Here is a 25,316-nt window from a genome sequence, read left to right as displayed (position 1 = left end):
AATTTATTTTCTGCAATGTTTTTATGATATACATATATACCTCCAACACAAAATGTATATGTTGCCAAATTGAAACAGGAAAAGGTTAAATTAATTAGATTATATTACATTCATTTGGATTGTAACTGTAGAACGAGTATGGGGATATTCACTAAAAACTGAATTTTTGTCTGGATAGACACAATCAGGTGAAAATGACCAAATTCTGCCCGCTTTGGCAATCCTCATATTTACTAAAGTCAAATGAGGTCGGCGGCTTGAGAGCTTGCTGACCCCATATTACTTAAAAGGAGGTTTTCAAAAATTTTTTTGCAGTGCATAGACATTCAGGCTTATTGTGCCCTAACAGCAAGTAACACACGTATCATATCATATAAGGTGTGTTGTAGGGCATTCAAGAAAACATGCACAATTTTATAACATAACATGGGCGAGCAGAATATGTCAGGTTACAGGCAACAGTAAACATTGAAGAAGCTTTGCAACTGACAATATGATTAGACCAAGGTATAATGGTATCTATGTGGGAGTAGGCAGCAACATGTGGTGAAACAATATGTGTGGTTCATGCATGAAATAAGGTGGTGAACCATGTATCAGGTAATCTGCAGGAGTGGAGTAAAAATAAAATAAAAAATAAAATAGAAGAGATAAAACCACTGGGAGCTCATGAATATGTATGACATCTGAGATTAGTGGAAAAGGCCTAGATTTGGAGGATAGTCAGCCAGTCCCTGTATTTTAGGTCAGCCCACACAAGCACGATAGGGTTTACCAGAAAGGAGAGGCATGAGTCCCAAAGTCCCCAGCAAATCTCCCCACCAGCCCCAGACCCCTCTTCGATCCATGACACTTGACAAACAGGTCCAGCCATTTCCAGTGACCAAAACAGGATTCCTGGTGCCTTCTGCATACATCAATTTCTTATGAAAGCCATGAATTCCCCCAGGTTGTGAGCCGTGTGAGGGGCGACAACCCCGTGTTGACAGCGCTCTAGGTGAGGGGCAATGAAGCCAGGAGTCTGTCCACCGGACGCGGGGCACCCGCCTCAGCCTCTCCTTCAGTTATCTCTGTGTTTGAGTAAGTTTTATGCCTGGAGGAGAAAGCTGAGCTTGATAGTGTTGTCTTGTGGTCGTGAGAGGCAGTGATAAGCGCTCCTCACAAGTTTAACCCCTTAAGGACACATGACATGTGTGACATGTCATGATTCCCTTTTATTCCAGAAGTTTGGTCCTCAAGGGGTTAATGCAGTATGGCCTGTCAACATTCCAACCTGTGGTCGGAGGCACGAACAGGCGAGGTAAGGAAATGTAGACGGCTGGCTACATGATTCCAGAAGGATTGGCATAGTGTTTCAAGCTTGGCTTTCAGATGTTACCGCTAAGTCAGACTCTCTGTGCCTGTTTCGTCCAATAAGGTTTCGTCCAATAAGGTTGCGGCACAGTGGCCATAGTAGACACGTCATGCGGACTCAAGGTCAGCAGCACCACTGGGACCGGGATATTCCCCACCAGTCCAGAGGGGGGGTAATGGGGCATCAGTTTCTGGGCGCGTAGGTTCTAGCAGGTCCCGTCCAATAGATCGGCCGTTTCTCCTCTCCAAGGACCACTACAGGCTTGTAGGCCACAATATTAATTGTGCTGCTAGATACAAGGTAAGGCTCTGGACTTGTAGGGGATAGCTCCACTTCACATAGGAACCAGTATGTGGCTTCTTTAGTGATGTTTGAGAATATAATCTTACTGCTTACTGCTATGAGTGTCATGAAGAGGAAACACTCTGCACTTCCAGCTTCCATGCTGGTCATGCCCTGCCCCTTGAAAGGAGGTTTTAAATATCCCTATGCCTCTATCTGACATGTGGCAGGTGGGGTCATGTTTACAGAATATTTACTATATATAGGGCGCCACAATCACCAGTGCAACAATAAATAGTTACCACATCAATTGGAGGATAAATCGCATATGTAAATATAAAAAGAGAAAGGTCATAGTATAGTACTTTAATATAACTCAGATGGTTAAAAGACAAAGTGACACGCATGGTGCCACATATAAAATAAATGTGAAGAAAATGATCCACCACCTTGGTTGCAGGATATCCGTCTCTCCAAGCTCAAAGTCCAAAGTTCTTGAATCCTGTAAAGTAGATCTGCATCCTCTTCAACCGCTGATCATCTTGTGGGATGGTCTGCTCAATGTGGTTTGTCTCTTCTGATTTCCTCGGGAGATCTCCTGGATGAGTACTGCAAGCTGGCAAATAGTTGTTTTATTTGTAAATCTGGGCTTGGGTTTGAGGCCTCCAAGCCTGGATTTTATTAATTCGGTTGAAATATCAGCCAGCAGGCAGTGTTCTGCCTAGATAAAACGTGGACCAAATTCAGGTCCATTTGGGACCTGCAGTCCAAAAGCCAGACATTGTTGTATATTGTCCCGTATGCAGCGGGTTATTTTTTCCAGTTCGGTACGGTGTATTCGGACTTTAGTGAACAACCTCAATAGAATCAGAAAGCCTATTACAAGTGACAATGCCGGGTTTTAGGGGGACTATAGGAACACTATAGTCACCTAAACAATTTTAGCTTAATGAAGCAGTTTTAGTGTGTGGATCATGCCTCTGATGTTTCACTGCTCAATTCTCTGCCATTTAGGAATTAAATCACTTGTGTTACTGTTTATGTAGCCCTAGCCACACATCCCCTGGGTGTGACTCACACAACCTGCATACAAAAAAAAAAATGGTTTCACTTCCAATCACATGTAATTTACCTTAAAAGTTTTTATCTCCTGCTATGTAAATTAAACTTTAATTGCATACATGAGGCTCCTGCAGGGTCTAGAACCCCCACCTTAAGAGAGCAGGAGATAACAAATTATAAATTAAACAGAATTTGCAAGGAAGTGTAAACATTAGACAATGCTTTACAGGAAGTGTTTATGAAGGCTTTGTAAGTCGCATTCAGGGAGGTCTGTCTAGGATATATAAACAAAGTGATTTAACCCCTAGATGGCTGCAAATTGAGCAGTGAGACTGTAGGGGCATGATCTATACACTAAATCTTCTTCATTAACCCCTTAAGGACCAAACTTCTGGAATAAAAGGGAATCATGACATGTCACACATGGCATGTGTCCTTAAGGGGTTAAGCTAAAGTGTTTTATGGTGACTGCAGTGTCCCTTTAAGCAGTGTCCTGTATTTTTTAAAAATCAGCAAATACAATACAACCACCACTGAAGAATTAAAGAACAAAGTGGCACAAGCAATAATTCAAGGAAATCCCCACAAATCTTTTGCAATGGCGTGGAAAAAATAGAATCAGTTTCCACATGACATCTTCCCAGTGGACTGTGTATACTAATACATCAAGGCTATAAACATAATCCATATTGAATTTAGTGGGGTACAGTACATTAGGCCCTAATTCTTGTGGTATCAAATCCAAATAATCAATGGAACCTTAAAATATTTGGGAATAGTACGTTCAAATTGATTATTTGTTCTCTTCTACCATTACATTATCAATCTTCCAGAAAAAAAAATATATTTAGTTAAAAAATACACTTCCATCAGCTTATGCGATTAATCTCAAATGCAACCGTCAAACTGACAGAGCCAACAGCTGTGAAAATGAGACTTTGAGATTTTCAGAAATATGTGATTTCTGAATTAATCTACCATAAAGCAGAAACTGAAAAGATTATTTTAGCAGTTATATGTATTATTTAATAAATTATTCAGTGATATTGCTGTGAAAAACTACAACCAATAAATACATAAAACAGCAGACGTAATGAAATTGTTGTCATTAGTGGTGGAAATTGCAGCATCTCAGAAGCAGATGACCTACTGGAATTTTTGAAACACTTCAGTCATTTACTAAGTCAAGCAAAACACACCCAGTGAGCAGAAATTCTGGGCAAAATGCCTTATTGATAAAAAAAAAAAAAAAAAAAAAAAAAAAAAGGTAATTTGAAGATTATCTCCAAGAAAACAACAAAATGGACCAACTAGACAATTTAGGCAAGGCATGGGGAGATGTCATTCTTTTTTACTCTGTATTTTTCTTGATTGGCTGCTGTTAGTGGTCAACAAGGATATTCACGTAATTTACCCTGCCCTTGCTTGAAAGCGACAGTTGTTAGAGGAAAAAATATTTAACAATTTAACAATTAAAAAAGGTAAAAGGGAGAGAAATTTTAGCAGGGCTATTCACTCAAGTTTGAAATGTGGGTATTTTAAATTGCACTGGCTTAACTAAAAACAGCTGATGTGGAGAATTTTTCCAATTGAGCTAATTTGACTTGAAATGTGAAACTCACTTTGAATTCTTTACATTTTATATAGTAAATGGTGTATGTGAATGAGCAGGAAAAAGAGCGGATTCTCAGATCTTTGCATTAAATGGGCAGAGTATTTGGCTGAATCAGCCAAAGGGGTTTAACCCCTTAAGGACCAAACTTCTGTAATAAAAGGGAATCGTGACATGTTAAGGGGTTAAATCAATTTATACATTTTTGACATGCGTTTTTCTGGATTATTTTTTTATTCTGTACTCCCACTGTTAAAATACACCTAACATTAAAATTATAGACTGATCATTTCTTTGTCAGTGGGCAAACGTTTCTTTGTCAGTGGGCATACTTTTTTCTCTCACTGTATGGCTGCACATTCATTTGCAGTAGTCTGTGGGACAAAATCCCTCCTGAGATGTGTGCAAACCTGGTGGCCAACTACAACAAAACGTCTGTGATTGCCAACAAGGATTTTGCCACCAAGTACTAAGTTGAATGGGTCAAATAATTATTTCACTCATTGACATGCAAATCAATGTATAACTTTTTTACATGCATTTTTTTTGTGATTCTGTACTCCCACTCTTAAAATACACCTAACATTAAAATTATAGACTGATAATTTCTTTGTCAGTGGGCAAACATTCAAAATCAGCAGGGGTCAAATACTTTTTTCCTCTCACTGTAAGGTTGCACATTCGTTTGCAGTAGTCTGTGAGTATTAGAAATATTTTTTCGAATACTGTGTGGCGGAGGGGTGCTGCAGCTGTCTAGATCACCAGTCGAGATGCATAGTCCCTAACTTGCAGGTATCTAAAGAAATCTTTGGTCAGTCACAGTCCTGAGTTCTGGAAAAATAACTATATTATTGTCTTGGTATAGGTGGAAGTACTTTTGTATGGCTAATATTTCCATTCCTGGTGGGAAATCCCTGTTCTGTAATACCGGTGTTATTTGGGACAGGGTGAGGGAATACTTCTTACGAAATGTGTTCCACAGTTGTAAGGAGTTTTGAATTACAATGCAAGAAGTTCTGGGTAGAGTCCTGCAGTCTCTTGCAATCCATAAGTAGAACTGCGGCAGATTCTGTACCATTAGCAGCAACTCTAAGTCCATCCACTGTCTGCAATCTGAGAGTGAGTGCAAAGTGATAAAAGAGGTATAAATGTGGGAGACCCGCTCTAGGTCTAAGCAGCATGCACCTGGCTATCCTTTGCCATTTGTTGAGCCACATATAATGACTGATTGTTCATTGGAGGTTTGCCAAGTTGTGTTTAGTAACCCTGATTGGGAGGGCTTGAAAGAAAGAGAGCATTTTGGGAAGTACATCATTTTTTTCTTTGTGTATGCGACCCATCCACCATATTAGATGCAGGTGGCAGGTTTAGTGGCATAATCACCAATTTGTCTATGTTAACCTTTGTCCGATAAGCTCCCAAAGGTCTTTATGATAGAGGCCAAATGCATTATCAAAATTTTGGGGTCTGTTAGGGTAACGAGTAAGTCATCTGCGTAAGCTGATACTGTATAGTTTTCCGTAGGTATTCTTAGCCCATGAAACCCTGGGTGTTCTCTAACCCTGTGTAACAAGTGTTCTAATGAAATTTCAAAGAGTAGAGGGGACAATGAGCCTCCCTGTATTGTGCCATTGTTGACAGCAACATTATTGTTTCTTGAACCCTGGATCATAACTTGTGCTCTAAAGTCTGTATATCTGTCTTGACCGTAGATAAGAACAGGTCATAGAAGGGCTGATGATGTAGCAATTTGAATAACTTTGACTCTGTTAAATGCCTTCTCAGAGTCCAGCAAACAGGACCAGAGAAGGCATTGAGGAGTCCTTTAACCGCCAGACCAAGTCAGCAGTACACCTCATATTTTTTTTATATATGTGCCTATCTGGTGTGAATCCGTCCTGATCTGGATGATTTGTTTTGCCCAAAAAAACATTCAATCTAGTGCCCATTATTTTTGCTAATATCTTCAGGTAAAAAATAATTAGAGACATTGGTCTGTAACTCTCCACTACTAGCATGTCCTTATAAGGTTCAGGTAGGAGTATGGTGATGGGTATTATCAGTTTAAAGACTAGAGTCCCTCCCCCACCATACGTATAATCTTCAAAGACATTTTTTTCTAAATGCAGGGAAGCTCCTCCCAGATAGTTTATATTAGCTTCCCTCTAAGCCATGAGGACCCAGGGCTTTATTGTCTTTCAGAGTCAAGATGGCCTGTTGTATCTCCTCTCTGGTTATTGGTGCTTCTATGTCCACTATTGCCTCTGTTGAAAGTTTAGGGATAATTAATGATTCCAATGAGTCTATCTTGCCTATATAATCTGAGTTTCCGGTATTGTGTGTTGGGATATGGTTGTGTAGTGATGTGTAAAATTCAGTAAATACTTTATTGATTTATCTAGGAGTATTGGCTATCCGTCCCTGTCTCTGTGGTTTAGTCATTATTTGTCAATCGGAAGCCCATGGACGCAGAGCTGTAGGTAAAAGAGGATCCATCTTGTTAGATTGTATAGTTGCTTAGACCACATAATGGATTTTGCAATATTATCTAGCAGGATTTCCCTTATAGAGCTTCTGGCCAACCTGTAGTTCTATTCATTTTACCTGGGTTGGGTCTGTTTTCCGTCTTTGTTCTCCTGTTCTGAGAGTTATTTGTAGTTCATAAAGGCATTTTTTAAAATGTTTTCTTATGTGTCACTATTTTTATTACTGTCCCTCTAATGACTGCCTTGTGTGCAGCTCATATCAAGCACTGATTCCACCCAGAATGGGTCAGACACATAAATAATAGCTATGAATATATTAAAAATATATATCTAACATATAACTGTGTATAAAGTAATTTGTCTCAAAAATGGAGCAATATTCATGTGACTCTTCATAGTAACTGGCACAAATCCAGATGTGAGATGTCTGGACGTGAGGTGCCCTGTAAATGTATGGGTCCCCAAAAGCCTCTGCATTTTAAAGAATATTCTTGTAGCTAAACTAACAGCATTTTACATAATGTGTGCACTTTTTATTCTTATTTTTTGAACATTAACAAAAATGTGCATATTTTAATTTGAGCTATGTTTAAAGTATGCATATTCATGAAGAACATCATGTTAGAGCACCACACTTGTTAGTTCTGATAAAATGTAATGCATTTAATCTTTTGGAAAAACTAAATGCATACAGAAAGCATGTGTTTGCTGGTACTTTCCAGATAAAATCAAGTCATCAAAGATACAGAAATAGAAAAAAGATAACTACAATTTGTAACCATGGTAACACTGAACTGGTGCTCATTCTCTGATGTCAAGTAAAAGAATAACTGGCAGAAAACATACAATTTAAAAGCATTAGTGAAAGTGGGAGGTCTAATTTTGCCAAGGACCTATGCTGTGAAATGGCTAAGCAGTTTAAAGTTACTGCACTGTTATATAGGGATGAGCAGTTTGATCAGACATTATAGAACATTTTAACTGTATGAGTGCTCAAGCACTGAGCCAAAGCTAAGCTAAATTAGGCATTGTTCAAGGCTTATACCATTTTTTTAACAGGCTTTGTAGTTAGGGAATTTACCAACTGAGCTACCTTATATTTTCAAAGGGTTAATGATATATATTTTAAGATTCCAGTAAAATAGTCAGAAAGTAAAAATGTTCTGCTGTGACTATTTCATTTAAAGTCCACTTCAAAATATTTAGAATCTATCTTTTTTATTCTTCTGGGGAGACTTGTTCAACAGAAAACATGAATCTTCTGCTTCTGTAAATTCGGTTTCTACAATGCTGATAAGTGACAGGCAGGAAGAACAACAAATTAAGGATATTCAGTGCTAAGATGTGCTTGGAAATGTTATTATTTTACATTACTGTATTTACTGTAAGTAAGCATTTACTTTTAATAATGGTATATGTAGATATTTGCTTCTTCAGGCTTGTGTATTCAAATGCTAATTTTATTCTAAAACGGATTAGTAATTTTCCAACATTTGCAGCAAATTCCAACATTTTGCACCATCTCCAGAGATGTCTCATCAGTCAATCAAGAGACTGAAACAACTCAGTCAATTCTGTTGCTTTACAGTTCATGACAATACCATTAAGGAAGCTATTTACCAAGGTAATAGAAGTTGCATGATTTCTGTATACTCACAAAGTAGTTTAATTCATATTGTTTTACCAGTGAAACAAATACCTGAATGCGTGTCTACATGTAAATGTATGGCGTCAATGAATGACATTGTGTGTTTGTGTAAAGTATGTACAGCAATAAATATTTGTAACAATACTAGCATGTGTAGCAGTATGTATGTGCGTTGTGCGTGTGTAGCAGTGTGTGTAAACTTGAGTGCATGTCTATGTGTGATGTGTGTCTGTATAGGTGCGTGTCAGTGTTTGTTTGTGTAGATTGTGAGATTGTGTAGTAATGTCATACTGTTGTCCCTGCATGTTGCATTTGAACTTGTACCATATATAATTTTAGATGTTGACTATGAAACGCAGTTGGAAACATTGTATATTAAGTGTTTTTGAATGACTGAAATAGGCTTTCATACATATAGAATAAGGGCTATGCACCTCAAGTACAGAGTCGGAGGAGGTTTCTTGGTATGATGCAAGTTAGCACCATTTAAATATACCTCCCCTTCTCTTTATCATCCTTTCTCTGTAGGACTCTGTTGCATCAGCTTATTTTTTAATTATAGTCCCCAAAATCTCTCTATCTGGGATAAATTCACACAGGCTTTTTTCCTCAGATTTTCTATCTTTAATTGAAAGCACACAGTGTCTAGATATAGCATTGCAAATTAATACTACTGTTATTAGTAAGACACCAGCTTACATTTGTTACAAACTTAGTGTGACGGACCGCCTGGTGCCCCGACTGGGTGCCTCCGCCATTTGCTGCTTCCTAGTAGCCTGGAGTACTATAAGCACCACACCGGACACCATAAGCACCATAGCCCCTTAGCCGCTGCAGCCTGGCTGGGTTCTTGCTGTTCTCCACCCACCCTGGACCCAAGCCCAGTATCCAGCTTCCAGTGAGTGGACCTCTCCAACTCCAGAGAGTATAGCAGGTAGCTCTTACAAGAGCTAGTGATTATTGCCAGTATAGCAATCCAAAGCAGGTATAGTTGGTATAGCTGTTCCCTACAATCACGAGACGGGGCTCTGTGTTGAGTGTAAAGTAAACAATTTTTAATGGGACCACAACTGGCCTTTTATGACAGTCCACATGCAAGGAGCCCTCCCCTCTGGACCTGAGAGTTAACCACAGTAGACAAAAATACACAGTAACATTGGCTCTCAGATCCAGGACACTCCTATACAAACTAGGTCAATCCCTCCTCTGTACCTGGGAGATAATTGAGTCAAGTACTGTATTAACCCAATTATCTCCAGACACAAAAAACACACATTTTTACAAAACAATAAAAATACCCCCAAAACACACAAAACCCCCTGACCAACATATCCAAAAATCACCCAGATCATTCAGGGGTTCAGGAATTTCCTGGAAGTCAAAGATTGACCGACTGCACGCATGATCCCATGCCCAAAACAGTTCCATAGAATCGCAGCTAAGTGCTGCTGGGGGACAGACAGGGAACTGCGACGTCTTCATGCCGAGAATAGTTGAATGGCATTCGCAGCTTTGTCCCCCTGAAGCCTATTTGCGGTTTTGGTCTATGCGAACGGCCGCCAGGGAGCTAGCGTTTGGTTCTATGCGCACAAATGGAAAGTGCCGAACCAGGGGAACCAAGAGTAATAAAATAAGGGTATTTAAAGTCGCTGACCTGGCCCATAGTCTTTTGGCAGGAGGCTGGCAGGAAGACCCCTCCAAAAGCCCTTGGCGAGGTTCTGTTCACCACACTTAGGAACATAATGTTGCAGATACACTCTATAAAGCACTACTTGCTTTCATACAGTCTGCATACCTGTAATCCCACAAATTGAATGATTCACTATCTTTCATCCATGCAATTCATTCATTAAATCCTTCCTTCTACCCCTACCCCCCATGCCGCAAGTAGGGGCTTGTATACTAAACAGCGATCAGTCAATGGCTGCTCATTGTTATAAAAAAAAATAAGTGACTGGGCAGCTAATCTAATAAACGGGACACAGATCCTCATACCACATAGGGGGGCAACTATTAACTGGAAGGGAAATTGTGTCCCTTGTCCCCAACATGTGTCCCGTGAGTGAGGGTTATTAAACTAAATGGTCCATGTGTTCCCCTCCAGCCATCATCCATGGCCACGAGATTGGGATATTAAGTAAATTGAACAGGGACAGTGTCCGAGCAATTCTCATCCATTGGTGATGGCTGGGGGTCCTAAAAAACTATGGGTGTAAACCTGAATTATAATGGGGATAGAGCAATTGCCCCCTCAAACCCCGCTCATTGGTGGTGGGTGGGGCCCTAAATAATAATGGGATGTGGACCTAATGTCACCACAGCCACCACACATTGGTGACGGGTGGGGGTTAATAATACAAAATAACTCCCCCCCACATGACTAGGGGTCCCAAGCACCTGGTCACCTTTCCCAATAAACATAAGGTGGGGGACTAATAATAGTGAGGGGCTGAAATAAACCAGTAAATACTTGTAAAATAATAATAATGTATACTTACCATTAGTGTAACAATTAACCCAACACGCAAAGTGAAAACCTCCAGTAGATTTAGAGAAAGAAAGTCCCTAAGTCGGTCCTTAGAATGGCTAAATAAAAGAGAACTACAAGAAACAAAGATACAAGCCAAGGTGAAGGGAAGCCGGAAATACACAATAACGAGTAACGAAGACGAGTCAGGGAAACCAGAAGTCAGAATAGTCATGAGTAAGCCGGGTCAAAACCCAAGAACTATCACAAAAGGGTACAGAAATGCACTAAAGGGACTCTAGTGACACTGATGTGGATTCTTTTCTGCAAACCAATAAGTTTGAATGACTATCTGTTCCTGTCCAAATTAAAAATAATAAAGTTGCGTGCACGCGGAAGTAAATTCACACTGAGACACAGGGTTCAGGTTAATGAAAGAACTTCGGAATGGTTTAATCCAAAAATGAGTGCGCAGACCCTTTTAAAGGCATTATTACGTCACTGAAGAATTCAAGATAACAACAAGTAAACATTATTAATTGGTTTAGGTGTTAAGTGGTTAGTCAAATGCCCTCCCATCAAGAGGTGGTGACATTCTTGACACGGGAGTGGACACAGGATGTAGGTGCCATCTTGTTAGCACGAGGTGTCCACTCGATGGGAGGGGTGCTTTGGCAGCAATTTTGAGTAGTTGGCATTATTAGTTTCAAAGCTTAATTTTCAAGGTCTTTTAGTAGATACACATTTTATTATTCAGCTGACACATACTTTATTGAGATCAACATGTCGCTCAATGGCCACAATGTTTCATTCTTGATGAACACATTGTTCCGCTGACGCACATTTCTCCCTGATAAAGTATTCTCTTATGCTAATTTCATAAATTCTATAATTCTACAACAACACAAGGTACACTAGGAACCACAATAGGGCACTGTTTTGAAGGGAGACTGGGCTTTTATATGATTGGGTCCGTGATTATCATAACCACGCCCCCAACAGGTACGTGTACATTGGACTCTATTGTACAGAGCTCTCCTGAGTTCATAACGCCGGCACGCATGTGTCGACAATTAGATGTTATTTCTTCCATATTCTTTTTTTTGTCGCACCAAACTATTAAACTAAAAAAGGACCAACTGCAACAACAACAAAAAACATGCTAAAAAAAATTATCCAACGAATAAATAATCCATCTTCACCTGGCAAGAGCTGTGCACAGACTGAGCTTGCAGAGCAGGGAAAGCCTTATAAACCTGTCAAACACCAAACAATTTGACTTGGCTCTGATTGGTTGGCTTAAGCTTTACCTGTCAGAGTACTCGCTGGGTACGGGGACACTTAATTTTTTTTTACCATTGTTGGGGGCTAGGGGAGAACAGTAGCTCCCCCCCTGTTTAGTTTAATGGCCTACACTCAATGGTGGGAGGTTCCTTAATTTATTAGGCACCCCATCATGGGGACATTGAGGACTTGAGATAGAGCCCCTTTATTGGATTAGTCGCTAATCTACATTATAACAGAATTTCTCTGCTCGATGTTTAGTAGACATGCCCCATATTTGCAGCACCGCAGGTAGAGGCAGGAGGGAGGTTTAACCTCCCCTATTAACCCCTTAATGACACAACTTCTGGAATAAAAGGGAATCATGACGGAATATATCCGTCGTCTGTCCTTAAGGGGTTAAGGAATACTAAGTGTTTTTTTTTTTACTTAGTATTAGTAACATTGTCTGTAATACAAATATTAGCAAAAGGAAGGACTTTTCAGGTGCAGGCTTGTATGTATAATTGTGATCCCAAAAACTGGTTCCCTTCGCCGTACCACACAGATATAAAAAAATGTATTGTCAAACCAAATATAGTTGTTATTTAACCCCTTAAAACCGGAGGGCATACTATTACGCCCTATTCTAAGTGGCTCTAAACGCCGCAGGGCGTAATAGTACGCCCTCCGTTTTTTTTTACTTACCCGGTCGCCAGCGATCGCCGTTGGGGGGACTCCCAGTGAGTCCCCCGTGGCAGATCCTGCCTCCTGCAGCCCCCCCCGGCCATGTGAGAGTGAGGTCCTTGCGAGGACCTCACAATCACATGGCCGGGTTAGCTGCCTGCTGCATTGCCAGCAGGGGGACTGCCTGTAATGACAGGTAGTCCCCCGTATGGCTGGAAATAAAATAAAATTAAAGTAAATAAGTGTAAAAAAATATATATATACTTAGATTATATATATATATATCATATTTATATGATCTAAGTATATATATACACACACACATACACTGTCTAGGTGTATTTTACTATTAATATATATATATAATTATATATATATTATTATCAAGTTACACGTAGACTGATACTGATTAAATATATATATATAATTATTGTTATATATATATATATATTTATATATAATATTTTTAAAAAATTAAATACATTAAAAAATTTAATTTTAAAAATAATTCAAAATACATAATTAAAAAATATATAGATGTGTGTTATTTCGTTCTAACTGTATTGTGATAATTATATATATATATATATATATATATATATATATATATATATATATTTATATCAAAATACATTGTGAAAAAAAATGAAACACAAGACTTATATTTAACTTTTGAAAACACCATAAAACCTGTACATGAGGGGTACTATTGTACTCTGGAGACTTCACTGAACACAAATATTAGTGTTTGAAAACAGTAAAAAATATTACAACAATAATATAGTCCATAAAAGTGCCTTTCGTTTGTAAAAAAATGCAAAAAAATTCACTTTTACTTCAAATATAATCGTTATAATACAATCTACCAGTTTGAAACACTAATATTTGAGTTCAGCGAAGTCTCCCAAGTAAAACAGTACCCCCTATGTACAGGTTTTATGGTTTCTTGGAGAGTTACAGGGTCAAATATAGTGCTTGCGAGTTAAATTCTCTGCACTTTCTCCCTGTGTTGTCAGGCTTGTCAATCAAATTTTACTTAATAAAATCACATAATTATGTTAAAAGATTATTTAACTATACACGTAGAATTTTAATATACATGCATTTATAGGTACACGTGTAATCTTTTATGTAATTATATGTATTTATCTATATATATATTTGCGGTTATTTGTATTTTATATATAGATAGATATATATAGAATGGCATTCTAAGTGTATTTTGTTACCAATATATATATATATATATTAATAACAAAATACAGTTAGAATGAAATTACATATGAATACATAATTTATATAAAATTTTGTTTCAATATTTTATTTATTTATTTTATTATTTTATTTATTTATTATTGTAATTATACGTATATATATATATATATATATATATATATATATATAATATATGTGTATATATCTATTATATATATAATATATATACATATTATATATATGTAACGTCATTCTAAGTGTATTTTAATACTAATATATGTACTTATATTAATATTAAAATACATTACGTATGACGTTACATATATATAATATGTATATATTTATTTTATTTTTAAACATGTCTAATAATTTTTTTTTAATCCTCCTACCAGCAGGTGGACTGTCTGACATTTCAGACAGTCCCCCTGCTGGCAGATCCACAGCCAGCTATAGGGGGCCATGTGATCGCTCTTTGAGAGTGATCACATGGCCCCCGGGGGCCTCATTTGCCGGGGGAGGGCTGCCTGGGCTGTCAGGCAGCCCTCCAGAAGAGGATCGCGGCGGAGGTAAGTACCTCCGATCTCCAGGGGGCTTAAGCCGTTACGGCGTTCTATGCCGCAGCAACAGCTTTAAAGCCGGGACGGCATAGAACGCCGTAATGGCGTTAAGGGGTTAAAGGAACACTCTAATTACTATAACCACAGTAGCTGGCTAAAGTTGTTATAGTGCCAGGAATGCCATGTTGCTGTCCTCTGTGTAACCTGTTTTGTTATGGTGTGAAAACTGGGAGCCCACACTGCTTTCTTCTAAAGTGTTAAAAGCATTATATTAATTCTGTGCAAGATAGGAACTCATTCATTGGCTGAGAGTGACTCATTCACAGAGTTCAGAGTTAATACTATCAGTCAATGAGTGTGCTCCTATCTTGCACAAAACTGACATTCACCTACTGCAGATTGAAGAATGGAAGTAGTGTCGTTGCCCAGTGGGACCCAGATAAGTGTAACTAAACAGTCTAACAGGTTATGGTGGTATAACACTATAAATTTCAGTGTGCTTTACCCAGGGATGTTTTTATTTCAGCACGTATATTAATGCAGTGATGTGTCTGAGTGTAGTTCCAGAATTTGGGTCAACAAAAGGTTTTTTATTTTTGTAAAGTATTATAGTTTGTTAATGTAGATGCATACTGGTCTGTATGCAGTACTAGTATGTATAAAAGCAGGGATGTGTTTGTTACTGCATGTGTGTATTTGTATAGAAGTTCTATGTGTATATGCAGGATGTATTTGTACAGTATAAATAAGTAGGGATCTGGCACATGATCAACACTGATCCGTGTAGCTTCCTTCCTCTACAGCTTTTAGGACAGTTTATTCAGATTACGCTCTTGGCCTATCACTGGTCACCTATTTAGAGAAATAGTTTCTGTGCATTACTTAAGTTTATTAATGCATGTGTGTTATAGCAAATTGGGTGTATACATTATAAGCATGTTGTGTAAAAAAATGCTGCTTGCAACATTAGCACAAATGTTAGTATATATACATATTTTTTTTAAATTGTTCTCAAAATTAAACTTTTTACTTTCCACAGACTCATGTGCACACACACACAGACAAACACACACGCATTCAGTGACCTATACAAACACACACTCACTGATTGGCCCACGTGTGAGAATGCTGCTTGTGGTCTGTGTCTAGGGAGACTGCGTACAGTATTACATGTGTGGGAATGCTGCTTGTGATGAGTGTGTATAGGGAGGCTGCATGCAATATTGCATTTGTGAGGATGATGCATGTATGGTTGTGTACATACGGGTAGGCTGCTTGTAGGATTTTTGTGGATCGGAATGTTTGCAGTGTACTGTGTGGAGGGGGCTGTTTGTGGTGTACTGTGTGACGGTGTGTGATAGTGGCCACAGTATGTGCAAGGGAAACAAAGACTGTATTGTGGGTTTGGGAGTTATCAGGAGTGTATTGTGTGCATGTGGAATAGGTGCAGTAGTCTGTGCAGGGGAAGGGCAGGGCCTGAAGAGGGAGCTGTGGTGGATTCAGGACTATTGTAGGCATAGGATTGTTAAGTCTGTAGTGGGTGCAGGGGAGATATTGTAGGTATAGGGGCATTTAGTCTGTAGTGGGTGCAAGGGAGGGATAGGGTCTGGAGTGGGCAGTGGCGGAGCAACGGGGCAATTGCCCCCCCAGGATAGAAGTGCAGCATGATTAGTGGGCTTCTGATGGCCCTGCTTCGCTGTTGCCTCTCTATCTACACCACTTGTCGATAGAAGTGCATCGGCAGCACTAGTCTCTGCCCCCTTTTGACAGGCTCTGCCCCCTGTTTAGGTCACACCCCTTGCTCCGATCCTTTCCCTTTACTCCTTACCACAGGGCCTAACCTCCCATACTAAAGCCCCTTACTCCAGCCCCTAACCTCATCTATTAAAGCCCCTTACTCTTTACTACAGCCCCTAACAAAGGTGCGGATCTATAACCTAATCTTGAGAGGGGCACTGGTAGTGGGCTGTAGCGGGGTGATAGGAGCTGTTATGGTGGAAATAGCGACTGTAATTGAGGAGTTAATGGCTAGAAGCTCTATTGGGGGTCAGGGGCTGTAGTGGGGGAGAGCAGCTTTAGTGGGGGATAGGGCATGTAGTGGGGGTAAGGACTGTAAATGGGGGTTAGGAAATGTTGTAGGGGGATAGGGGCTGTAGTGGTGGGAATAGATGCAATCGGGATATGGGCTGCAATTGGAGGAGAGGGGCTGTAGTAAGGGAATAGGGGCTTTAGTAGGGGAGTTAGGGGCAGTAGTGGGGTGATATGGGCTAAAGTTGGGATGAATGGGGCAGTAGTGTGGGGGATTGGGATGCATATAGGGGGTAGAGACTGTAGGTAGTATGGGATAGGGGCTGCAGTGAGGAATAAGGAACTGTGGTAGAAGGGTTAGGGACTGTAGTGGGGGATGGGACTGTAGTGGGGGGATAGAAACTGCACTAGGGGTTTAGGGACTGTAGTGGGGGATAGGAGCTACATTTGGAAGGTAGGGACTGTAGTCGGGGACAGAAGCTACATCTGGAGGGTAGGGACTGTAGTTGGGGTAGAAGCTACATTTGGAGAGTAGGTGCTGTAATGGGGGGTAGGGGCTGCCTTAGGGGGTAGAAGGAGCAGTTAGGATAAGGGGCTGTTGTAGGGATAGGGGCTGCAGTGGGGGAATAGGGGCTACTATTAGGGGGTGTTAGGAGCTGTAGTAAATAGCAAGGGGTTTTAGTAGGGGAGGTTAGTGGGTGCAGTGGGTAATATCGTCTGTAGCCTCTGGAGGGAGGCTAAAGTGGGTAAAGGGGGCATGCTACAATGGGTGCAGTGGATAAAATGGACTGTGTTGGGTGCAGGGGCCGTAGAGGGTGGAGGTTGTAATAAAGGTTGTAGTGGGTACAGATGTGCGTAGGGGCTGTATTGGATGGAGGGGTATTGGGGCAGTATTCAGTGGAGGGTGGATAGGGGCTGTAGTGGGCTCATGGGGTATAGGGGAATTAATATGAATAAATAAATATGTATGTATTACATAAAAGGATTGTTCATTCTCCCCTCTCTCATCCTTATTTTTTAGGAGGGGGAAGTGCTTGTCCCAGATCTTCCGGTGGACAGATCATTTGGTTTGGACTCCAGGCTGGTGTTCCCTCAGGAAAAAAAAGTATCAGAGCTAACCCATGTAATTGCTCTGATGAACTTGCAGGAGACCTGGGCTGCCAGTAAAATAGCTCTTTTATCTATCCACCAGCCAGATAGAATCACAGTTGCCTATTTTTGCTGGCAGGGGAGTTCCTCCTTTGTCAACCTCAACCAACAGTCTACAAGACATTTGCTGTATTAAACTGTGGGTCTGGTTTTGGACATGGACCTGGGGCAAGTGATCCATCAGCCTCGATGTTAATCTGACCCTGACCATAGTCCTACATTAACACTTCCCATTGCTGCTTACAACTAAAAGGCAAAAAAAAACAAGTGCAGTTACATGTGAAAACAATGTAGGGGTGGGCTGGGATAGGGGCAATTGCCCCCCCAGTCCACCCTAAATCCAGGGCCGCCCGCATCCAGCAAAAAAAGGAAAAATCTGAATCCCCTGCCTCCTGCTGGCTGCTGGCTCCTGGCCCCTGGCTACTGCCCACCCCCCTCCGGCCTAAGGTAAGACTCAGGGAGGGAGGGAATACCCTTTAGGTTTTTTTTGTTTTATTTTATAACCGTCCTCAGCCCCTGTCCCCCTTACTCAGCCCCTCTCCCTCTTACTCAGCTCCTGTCCCCACCTCTCAGCTCCTGTCCCCCCTCTCAGCTCCTGCCCCCCCTCACAGCTCCTGCCCCCCTCTCAACTCCTGCCCCCCTTCCTCAGCCAAATGCCCCCCCACCACAGCCCCATAACATCCCCACTACAGCTCCTCCCCCCCAATTGCAGCCCATATCACCCACACCACAACCCATTTCCCAAATTGTAGCCATCAACCTACTTCAGCCTACTTCTCCTCACTACATTTCCTAATCCCCCAATTACACCTCATACCCCCACTACAGCCCCTAGCCCCCTACTACAGCCCTGTTCCATTACCCAGCCCCTGTCTACTGGCATTAAAAGTTTACACTGTGTGTGTGTGTGTGTGTGTGTGTGTGTGTGTGTCAGTATGTCTCTTTGTGTGTGTCAGTATGTCTGTGTGTGTGTCAGTATGTCAGTGTGTGTGTGTGTCAGTATGTCTGTCTGTGTGAGTCAGTATCCCTGAAACAGTGTGCGTGTGTGTGTGGAGTCATCAAGTATCTGTGCCGGTCAGTGAGTGTGTCTGTTTAGGTGACAGCCTCCCCTTTCAATCACATGGGAATTGCACACACAGACATACTGACACACACACAGACATACTGACACACACCCATGCCTGTAACAGTGTGTGTGTGTGTGTGTGTGTGTGTTTGTTAGTGTGTGTCAAATCATCAAGTGTGTGTGCCTGTTTAGGTGACTGCCCCCCTTTCCATCACATGGCAAAGGTGTTTTTACTCTCCCTTTGGTGCAAAGGGCCACTTGACTGGATTTGCCCACCTCTCAGGAATGTGTATACATGATCAATGTGCATGAATCAAAGTGAGGGTAGGGGTGGCTGGCCTCAGATAAATGCCTTTCATCAAATTTGGCATCGGCCAGATGTGTTAGGAATAGCCGATCAATAAATATCAATATTTGTATTCCTGCTTGCTATGTGAATTAAAGCAGTAAAACAAATGAATTATATTACATATATGTATGTATATATGCGTGTAGTGTACTGTATGTATGTATATATAGTAACAAGTCTAGGGAACTGATACCTAAAATTTTAAAGCTGACACCGTACTGATTTATTTACTGAATTAAACATAAGACATAGTAGGGTATATATTTATACAACACATTTAAGAAAATGTTTTTGGTTGTTTAAGCTATTCCCTTAAGTAGAAACAAAAAGTATCTAGACAGATCTAGGCTAAATATGTCTACATTTGTTTTAAACCGTTTACTAACAGCTTGATCAGACTTGACAATGTTCCTGTAAACCTGGTCTTTCACAATTCATTACTTCATTCTGCTTAGCACAAATGTGCAATTTGCTAAAGGGTGGCACCTTATTCTGATTATATAACAACAATGCCCTTTGGAAGAAGAGCCTGCTTATTTCATCAACAAAATACATTATACGGGCATGCAAGAATGAAGGGCAATGATTAATGAAATATGAATTTAGATTACAGCTGAAAATATCACTCAAAGTGAAACACTGGCAAATAAACAGAACATGTGCCACCAAAATACACAACATGTCTCAAGAATGTTCATCAAACTGAAGACTTAAAAAACAAACAAAAATAAAATATCCCACCCCTTCCAATAATCTAATAATTTGACATAATTGAAGATGTCCCAGTTCACTAGTGCCATCTGTAAGCTTTCAGCATGATTGAATATACAGAAATTACAGAAACCACTATGGGATAATTGGGCTTATTATTGTAATGGTAGATACTCGAGTTATTTTGTTTTGAAGGTTTGAAAGTGGACAAATTAACACTGAAATTGAAGCCAATGGACCGATCGGTTGCTCCAGTTTTAGAATCTTCTTTGTTGACACAATGACCTTGAATAAAATATCATATCAGAATTCACTAAGCAACTAACTTTATACCTACCCTTGGGAAAGTTGTGAATCTGTCAAGCTCTTCCACAAAACAGAACATCTGGAGGCTGATAGCTGACATGACAATTAATAGACTGGCAGTGAATACCACCAAGCTGCCTAATTTTTTACCGGGTCCAAATATTTTATACACAAAATCTTCTAGGGCAGGGGATATTTTAATAAGCCGTACTACCCTAAGTACCTGCAATAAGAAAAGAAAAAAAAAACATATTATTTATTGGTATACTTGTATTCAAATGCACATTTTGTTCTACTGGGGTCAAGAAGGATTTTCTTTTTCATAATTTGTTGTAAAATTGTAAAGCGATTGAAAGTTTCATGTATTTTTTTTGCCTTCTTTTGCATGAACAACAAAAACAGATGTGGGAAAGGCTGAACTTGATAGATGCATTTTCAACCTATTTAACTATGTAACTATGTAGGATTAAAGACTACTGTAAATGATAGTGCCATGTAGGGTTTCAAGCTTAGGAGTAGTACTGAGTAAGCATTAAGGGTTCATAAGATATGAGTATGTTTAGTCTGTGTCTATTTATCCAATCTATCCTATCTATCTATCTCTATCATTTGTATCTATCTATTTATATTATACATTTGCATCTATCTATCTATCTATCTACCTATCTCTATCTATCTATCTATCTATATTATACATTTGTATCTATCTATCTATTTATATTATACATTTGTATCTATCTATCTATCTATCTATCTATCTCTCAATCAATCTATCTATTTTTATTATACATTTGTATCTATCTATCTATCTATCCATCTATCTAGTCTTCTAATATACTATATAGAATTGGAAGCTAACAGACACTGTTTGTATACTGAAATCTACAGCTCACCACATATGGAATTGAATATAAATCCTAAACAATGCCAGGCCTTTAGGTAATTCGCTTTCCGCATTTAAAGGAGTTGTAAAAATGAATCAAATAGTGACAAGTTGACGGGTTTACGCGTCAAAGCAATATGTTTAACATATGTCCTCTTATTTATGAACGACAGCATAAATTGTCTCACAAACTCCCAGAAACCATTTGGAAACCTTATCAAAGTGGGGAGAAAGCAGCCTCTTCTTTCAACATAGTACCAGCTTTTTGGGATTTGCCCAGATTGTATATATAATGTGTGTAATATATGTACTGTACAAAGCTTACACTAAAAGTACATTACTGTGTATTATTTATATCTATCTATCTATCTATCTATCTATCTATCTATCATGACACATGAGAAATTTTTAGGGAAAAAAAAATCTACTGTATCCCAGTATGCTTGAATGATTGTGTATAGTTGCATGTGCATGGTGAGTTTCCCTCCGGCACCACCTGCACCAGATACATGGCACTTGGGAGATATAACTGTTTTAGTGGTTTCTGTCATTAAAATTCTGTAATTAGGCCCATCATAATTGTCAGCACAAGGCCAATGTAGAGATAATTATTCTATTTTTAGATTCAAATTGCATAGTAGAAGTTACCAATGTTGGTTTGCAGTGGATGCACTCACATCCCAGAGTTTCTGTTTGTGGTGTGCAGTACCATCATATGATAAACATTGTGGCTGCCATAGAAAGATGGCTTTAGATAAGTAAACCATTTAATGTATACATTTACTAATTCTTTAGCACTAAGCATAAATTATATTTGAATACTTAAATACTTAAAGCAGCACTGTCATGCCGAACTTACCTTTCTTTAATTGATTCCTTTTCTCTCCCTCTGTCAGGATCTGTTCTTCATTTCTTCCTGTCAGCTCTAGTTTTATTTAAAACATAAGACAAAGTAGGGACTATTTGTCTTATGGAGGTTTCCTAAGCTTGACCAGCTTTCACCAGCAGAGGAACAAAGTGTGTTCCTTTTCCTGTGGTCAGAGAAATTTTCCCACAATTCTCACCTTTCTTCTGTGCTCTCGCGATGCTTCATTTCCGTATTCCCGAACTCTGGCAAAACAGAACGCTGGCGGCAGGTGGGGGCCCTAAATGAAAATGGGGAGGACTGCCCCATGAGCGGCGGGTGGGGGCCCTAAATTACAATAAAGAGAGGGGGGAATATTGTCCTCCCCTCGGCCCGCACCCCTGAGCGGCGGATGTGGGCCCTAAATTAAAATAAGGAGGGGGGATCTATTGTTCTACCCCCGGCCCCAACCCAATGAGAGGCGGGTGGGGCCTTAAATTACAATAAGGGCCTATTGTCCTCCCACCGGCCCCCACCCATGAGCAGCGGGTGGGGGCCCAAAATGAAAATGGGGGGGACCTATTGTCCTCCCCTCCCCCTAGCCCCCACCTTTAAGCGGCGGATGGGAGCCCTAAATTACAATAAGGGGGAGAGGGACCTATTGTCCTCCCCCCGGCCCACACCCATGAGCGGCGGGTGGGGGCCCTAAATGAAAATGGGGGGGACCAATTGTGGTAAATGAAGAGACTGACAGGTAAGTCTTTAAATGTACCTGACACAGCACTCTGATTGGTTGGCTTGAAATCCAACTCTGTGTAATTTTACACAGCGTGGGAAAGCTCTTTGGAATTTTCCCATGCTGTGTAATTTGACTCATAACTCTCTGATTGGTTGATTGAAAGCAACCTGTCAGTCTCTTCATTTATCTGTCAGAGCACTCTGATTGGATGACTTGGAATCAACCAATCAGAGTGCTCTAAGCCTAATTGCAGGGCGTGGGAAGGCTTTATAAGCCTTTCCCTGCCCTGCGGAGCTCAGTCTGAGCAGTGCCCTCCATGGGTGAAGATGGATTATTTTTTTACTGTTGGGATTTATTTATTTTTTACTTTTTTATTTTTTTAAGTTCAACGGGTATTATGGATTTTCCCCCCGCATCATTTTCATTTAGAGCCCACACAGATCAAATTTCCATTGGAATCCCCAAGTGTTTAACTGGGCATGCGTGGGAATTTCACAGCGCTATCTAGTATGGGCAGATGACGTGTCCCACGGGGACTTCATCTACCCACACAAAGATGGCGGCGCCCAGGACCTAGGATCGTTTACATTTAGCCCCCACCCGCCACTTATGGATGGGGGCCAGGGGGAGGACAATAGGTCTCCCCCCCGTTATTGTAATTTAGGGCCCGCACCTGCCACCCAGGGGTGGGGGCCGGGAGGAGGACAATAGGTCCCCCCGCATCATTTTCATTTAGAGCCCACACAGATCAAATTTCCATTGGAATCCCCAAGTGTTTAACTGGGCATGCGTGGGAATTTCACAGCGCTATCTAGTATGGGCAGATGACGTGTCCCACGGGGACTTCATCTACCCACACAAAGATGGCGGCGCCCAGGACCTAGGATCGTGCAGAAAATAAAGAAGAAAAAATAGGTAAGGTGGGGGGGGGCTTAGGGGCATTTTGGGGTGACTAGGAGGAGAATTAGATGTAGTGGAGTCGGGAGGGGGGGGGGGGGTTAAAAGAAAATGGGATTCAGCCATGACAGTGCTGCTTTAAGTACATTTTTCCCCCTGAACAATTGAGAATTGTTAGGTAATTATGATGATATTATATAAACTTTTCTCTAGAAATTAAGAAAAGTCGCAAAGAGTCTTATTAAAAAGATACTAATACTACTATTGACAGAAATAGCCATTACCGATGACATCTGCATTATAAAACTGTAAATTACTAAAATAGTATTTGCCCAATAACTGTGAAATAGCCAAAGGTGCAAATTTTGCAACATCAAACAATGTCACTATTGGCAAAGAAAGATTAGTTTATCATAAAAGTCCAAGTAAATTTTAGCATATAAAAAGTATTTTAAAAAAAATACTAGAAATATTAATACAGTTTTCCTTACCTGGAAGTAAGTGAACTGGGAATGGTAAAGATCTGGGTAAATGTGAAGAGTAGTGCCCACAACAAGTAAAAGTTCAAACTTGTGAAGAGATGAACTAATGTATCCAGTGAAACCCAAACACCAGATCTTTAGCAAGGCCTCCAAGTCAAACAACACCGTGAAAGCCACCTGAGGGGAAGGCAGAGATGTACAACGAACGTCAATAATAAGAAAGTGATTATTTTGCAGCTGTCCTTACTAACAAAAAAATATATAGACTGTAAAACATACATAGAACTTGTAAAGTGTGCATTATGGGAAAATGATGTAATATATGGATACTGGAGCCATTCATAAACCACTCAATATTTGGTCTTATAGTTTCTTACAATGCCAGCTATACCCCTCAATTACCTTTTCCCCTATAATACATAAGTCACTCATATTTTAATTGTATATATATATTGGATAGCTAATTTTTTTAATTATTATGAAATTATATATTTTTGAATAACATCAGAAAATAAAATGAGGTTCTCCACTAATTATTTTTAATATAACCATGTTCTTACAAGCTGTGCCATTTAAGGTTGGAGAAATGTTATATAAGTGTCCCTGTCGGTTGCACTCTTGATGATAATAAGCAGCTTAGCAACCATCATGGATTGCCTACAGAGTTTCCTCTTAAGCATCAGCTCATTACCAGTGACATTTCCTTTCAGAAAACTAGCTTCTGGATTATTGGCTGATAGCCTTTATTCACTGTCAGACAAAAGAATATGAACGAGTTGGGAATGCGTTCTTTGGGATCTTCAGGGAATAATTTATATAATGTTGAATAATATCTAAACATCAGCTTGAAACAGCATTTTTAGACTTACCTCGGCCAGATAGAACTCATCGTATTGTCTTTTAAAGTTCTCTCCTTTATAATAGTTGCTTGCAGCAACGATTACGTCCACAGCAACCATGCTCAGTATGAACATGTGAAAAATGGAGGATCGCATCATTTTCTGCACATAAAAAAAAGACAACAAGCATACAACATTAAAACACCAGAAAACTTTAATGTTTTATATGTGAAACATCATGTGAAGGTAACCTGTATTGACCAAAATGCAAAAAAACAAAATGAAAAATGTTAGAAATTCTTCCAGTTCTTCCTAAAGCAATGTGACATTCAGCAATAATATTAGCAATATGAAGTGGTATTTATGCAAATTGCAATCAGCCTTGAATTT

The 25,316-nt window shown here is 39.9% G+C and overlaps 1 protein-coding gene across 1 annotated transcript in view; it reads right to left on the bottom strand.

The window, feature by feature from the left end:
• Window positions 1–25,316, bottom strand: part of NALCN (sodium leak channel, non-selective) — a 550,494-nt gene that overhangs the window by 252,367 nt on the left and 272,811 nt on the right. The window contains exons 12-14 of the mRNA XM_063425294.1: window positions 24,957–25,088; window positions 24,097–24,264; window positions 20,274–20,465 (exon numbers count right to left, since the gene is read on the bottom strand). Of these exons, the coding sequence (XP_063281364.1) occupies window positions 20,274–20,465; window positions 24,097–24,264; window positions 24,957–25,088 (492 nt within the window). The remainder of the gene's footprint in view (window positions 1–20,273; window positions 20,466–24,096; window positions 24,265–24,956; window positions 25,089–25,316) is intronic.

The sequence above is a fragment of the Pelobates fuscus genome, chromosome 1 (genome assembly GCF_036172605.1).
Source record: "Pelobates fuscus isolate aPelFus1 chromosome 1, aPelFus1.pri, whole genome shotgun sequence".
In the NCBI taxonomy this organism is placed as follows: Eukaryota; Metazoa; Chordata; class Amphibia; order Anura; family Pelobatidae; genus Pelobates; species Pelobates fuscus.
Note: the sequence above shows the minus strand (reverse complement) of the source record. Positions and strands in the feature narration are given on the sequence as shown.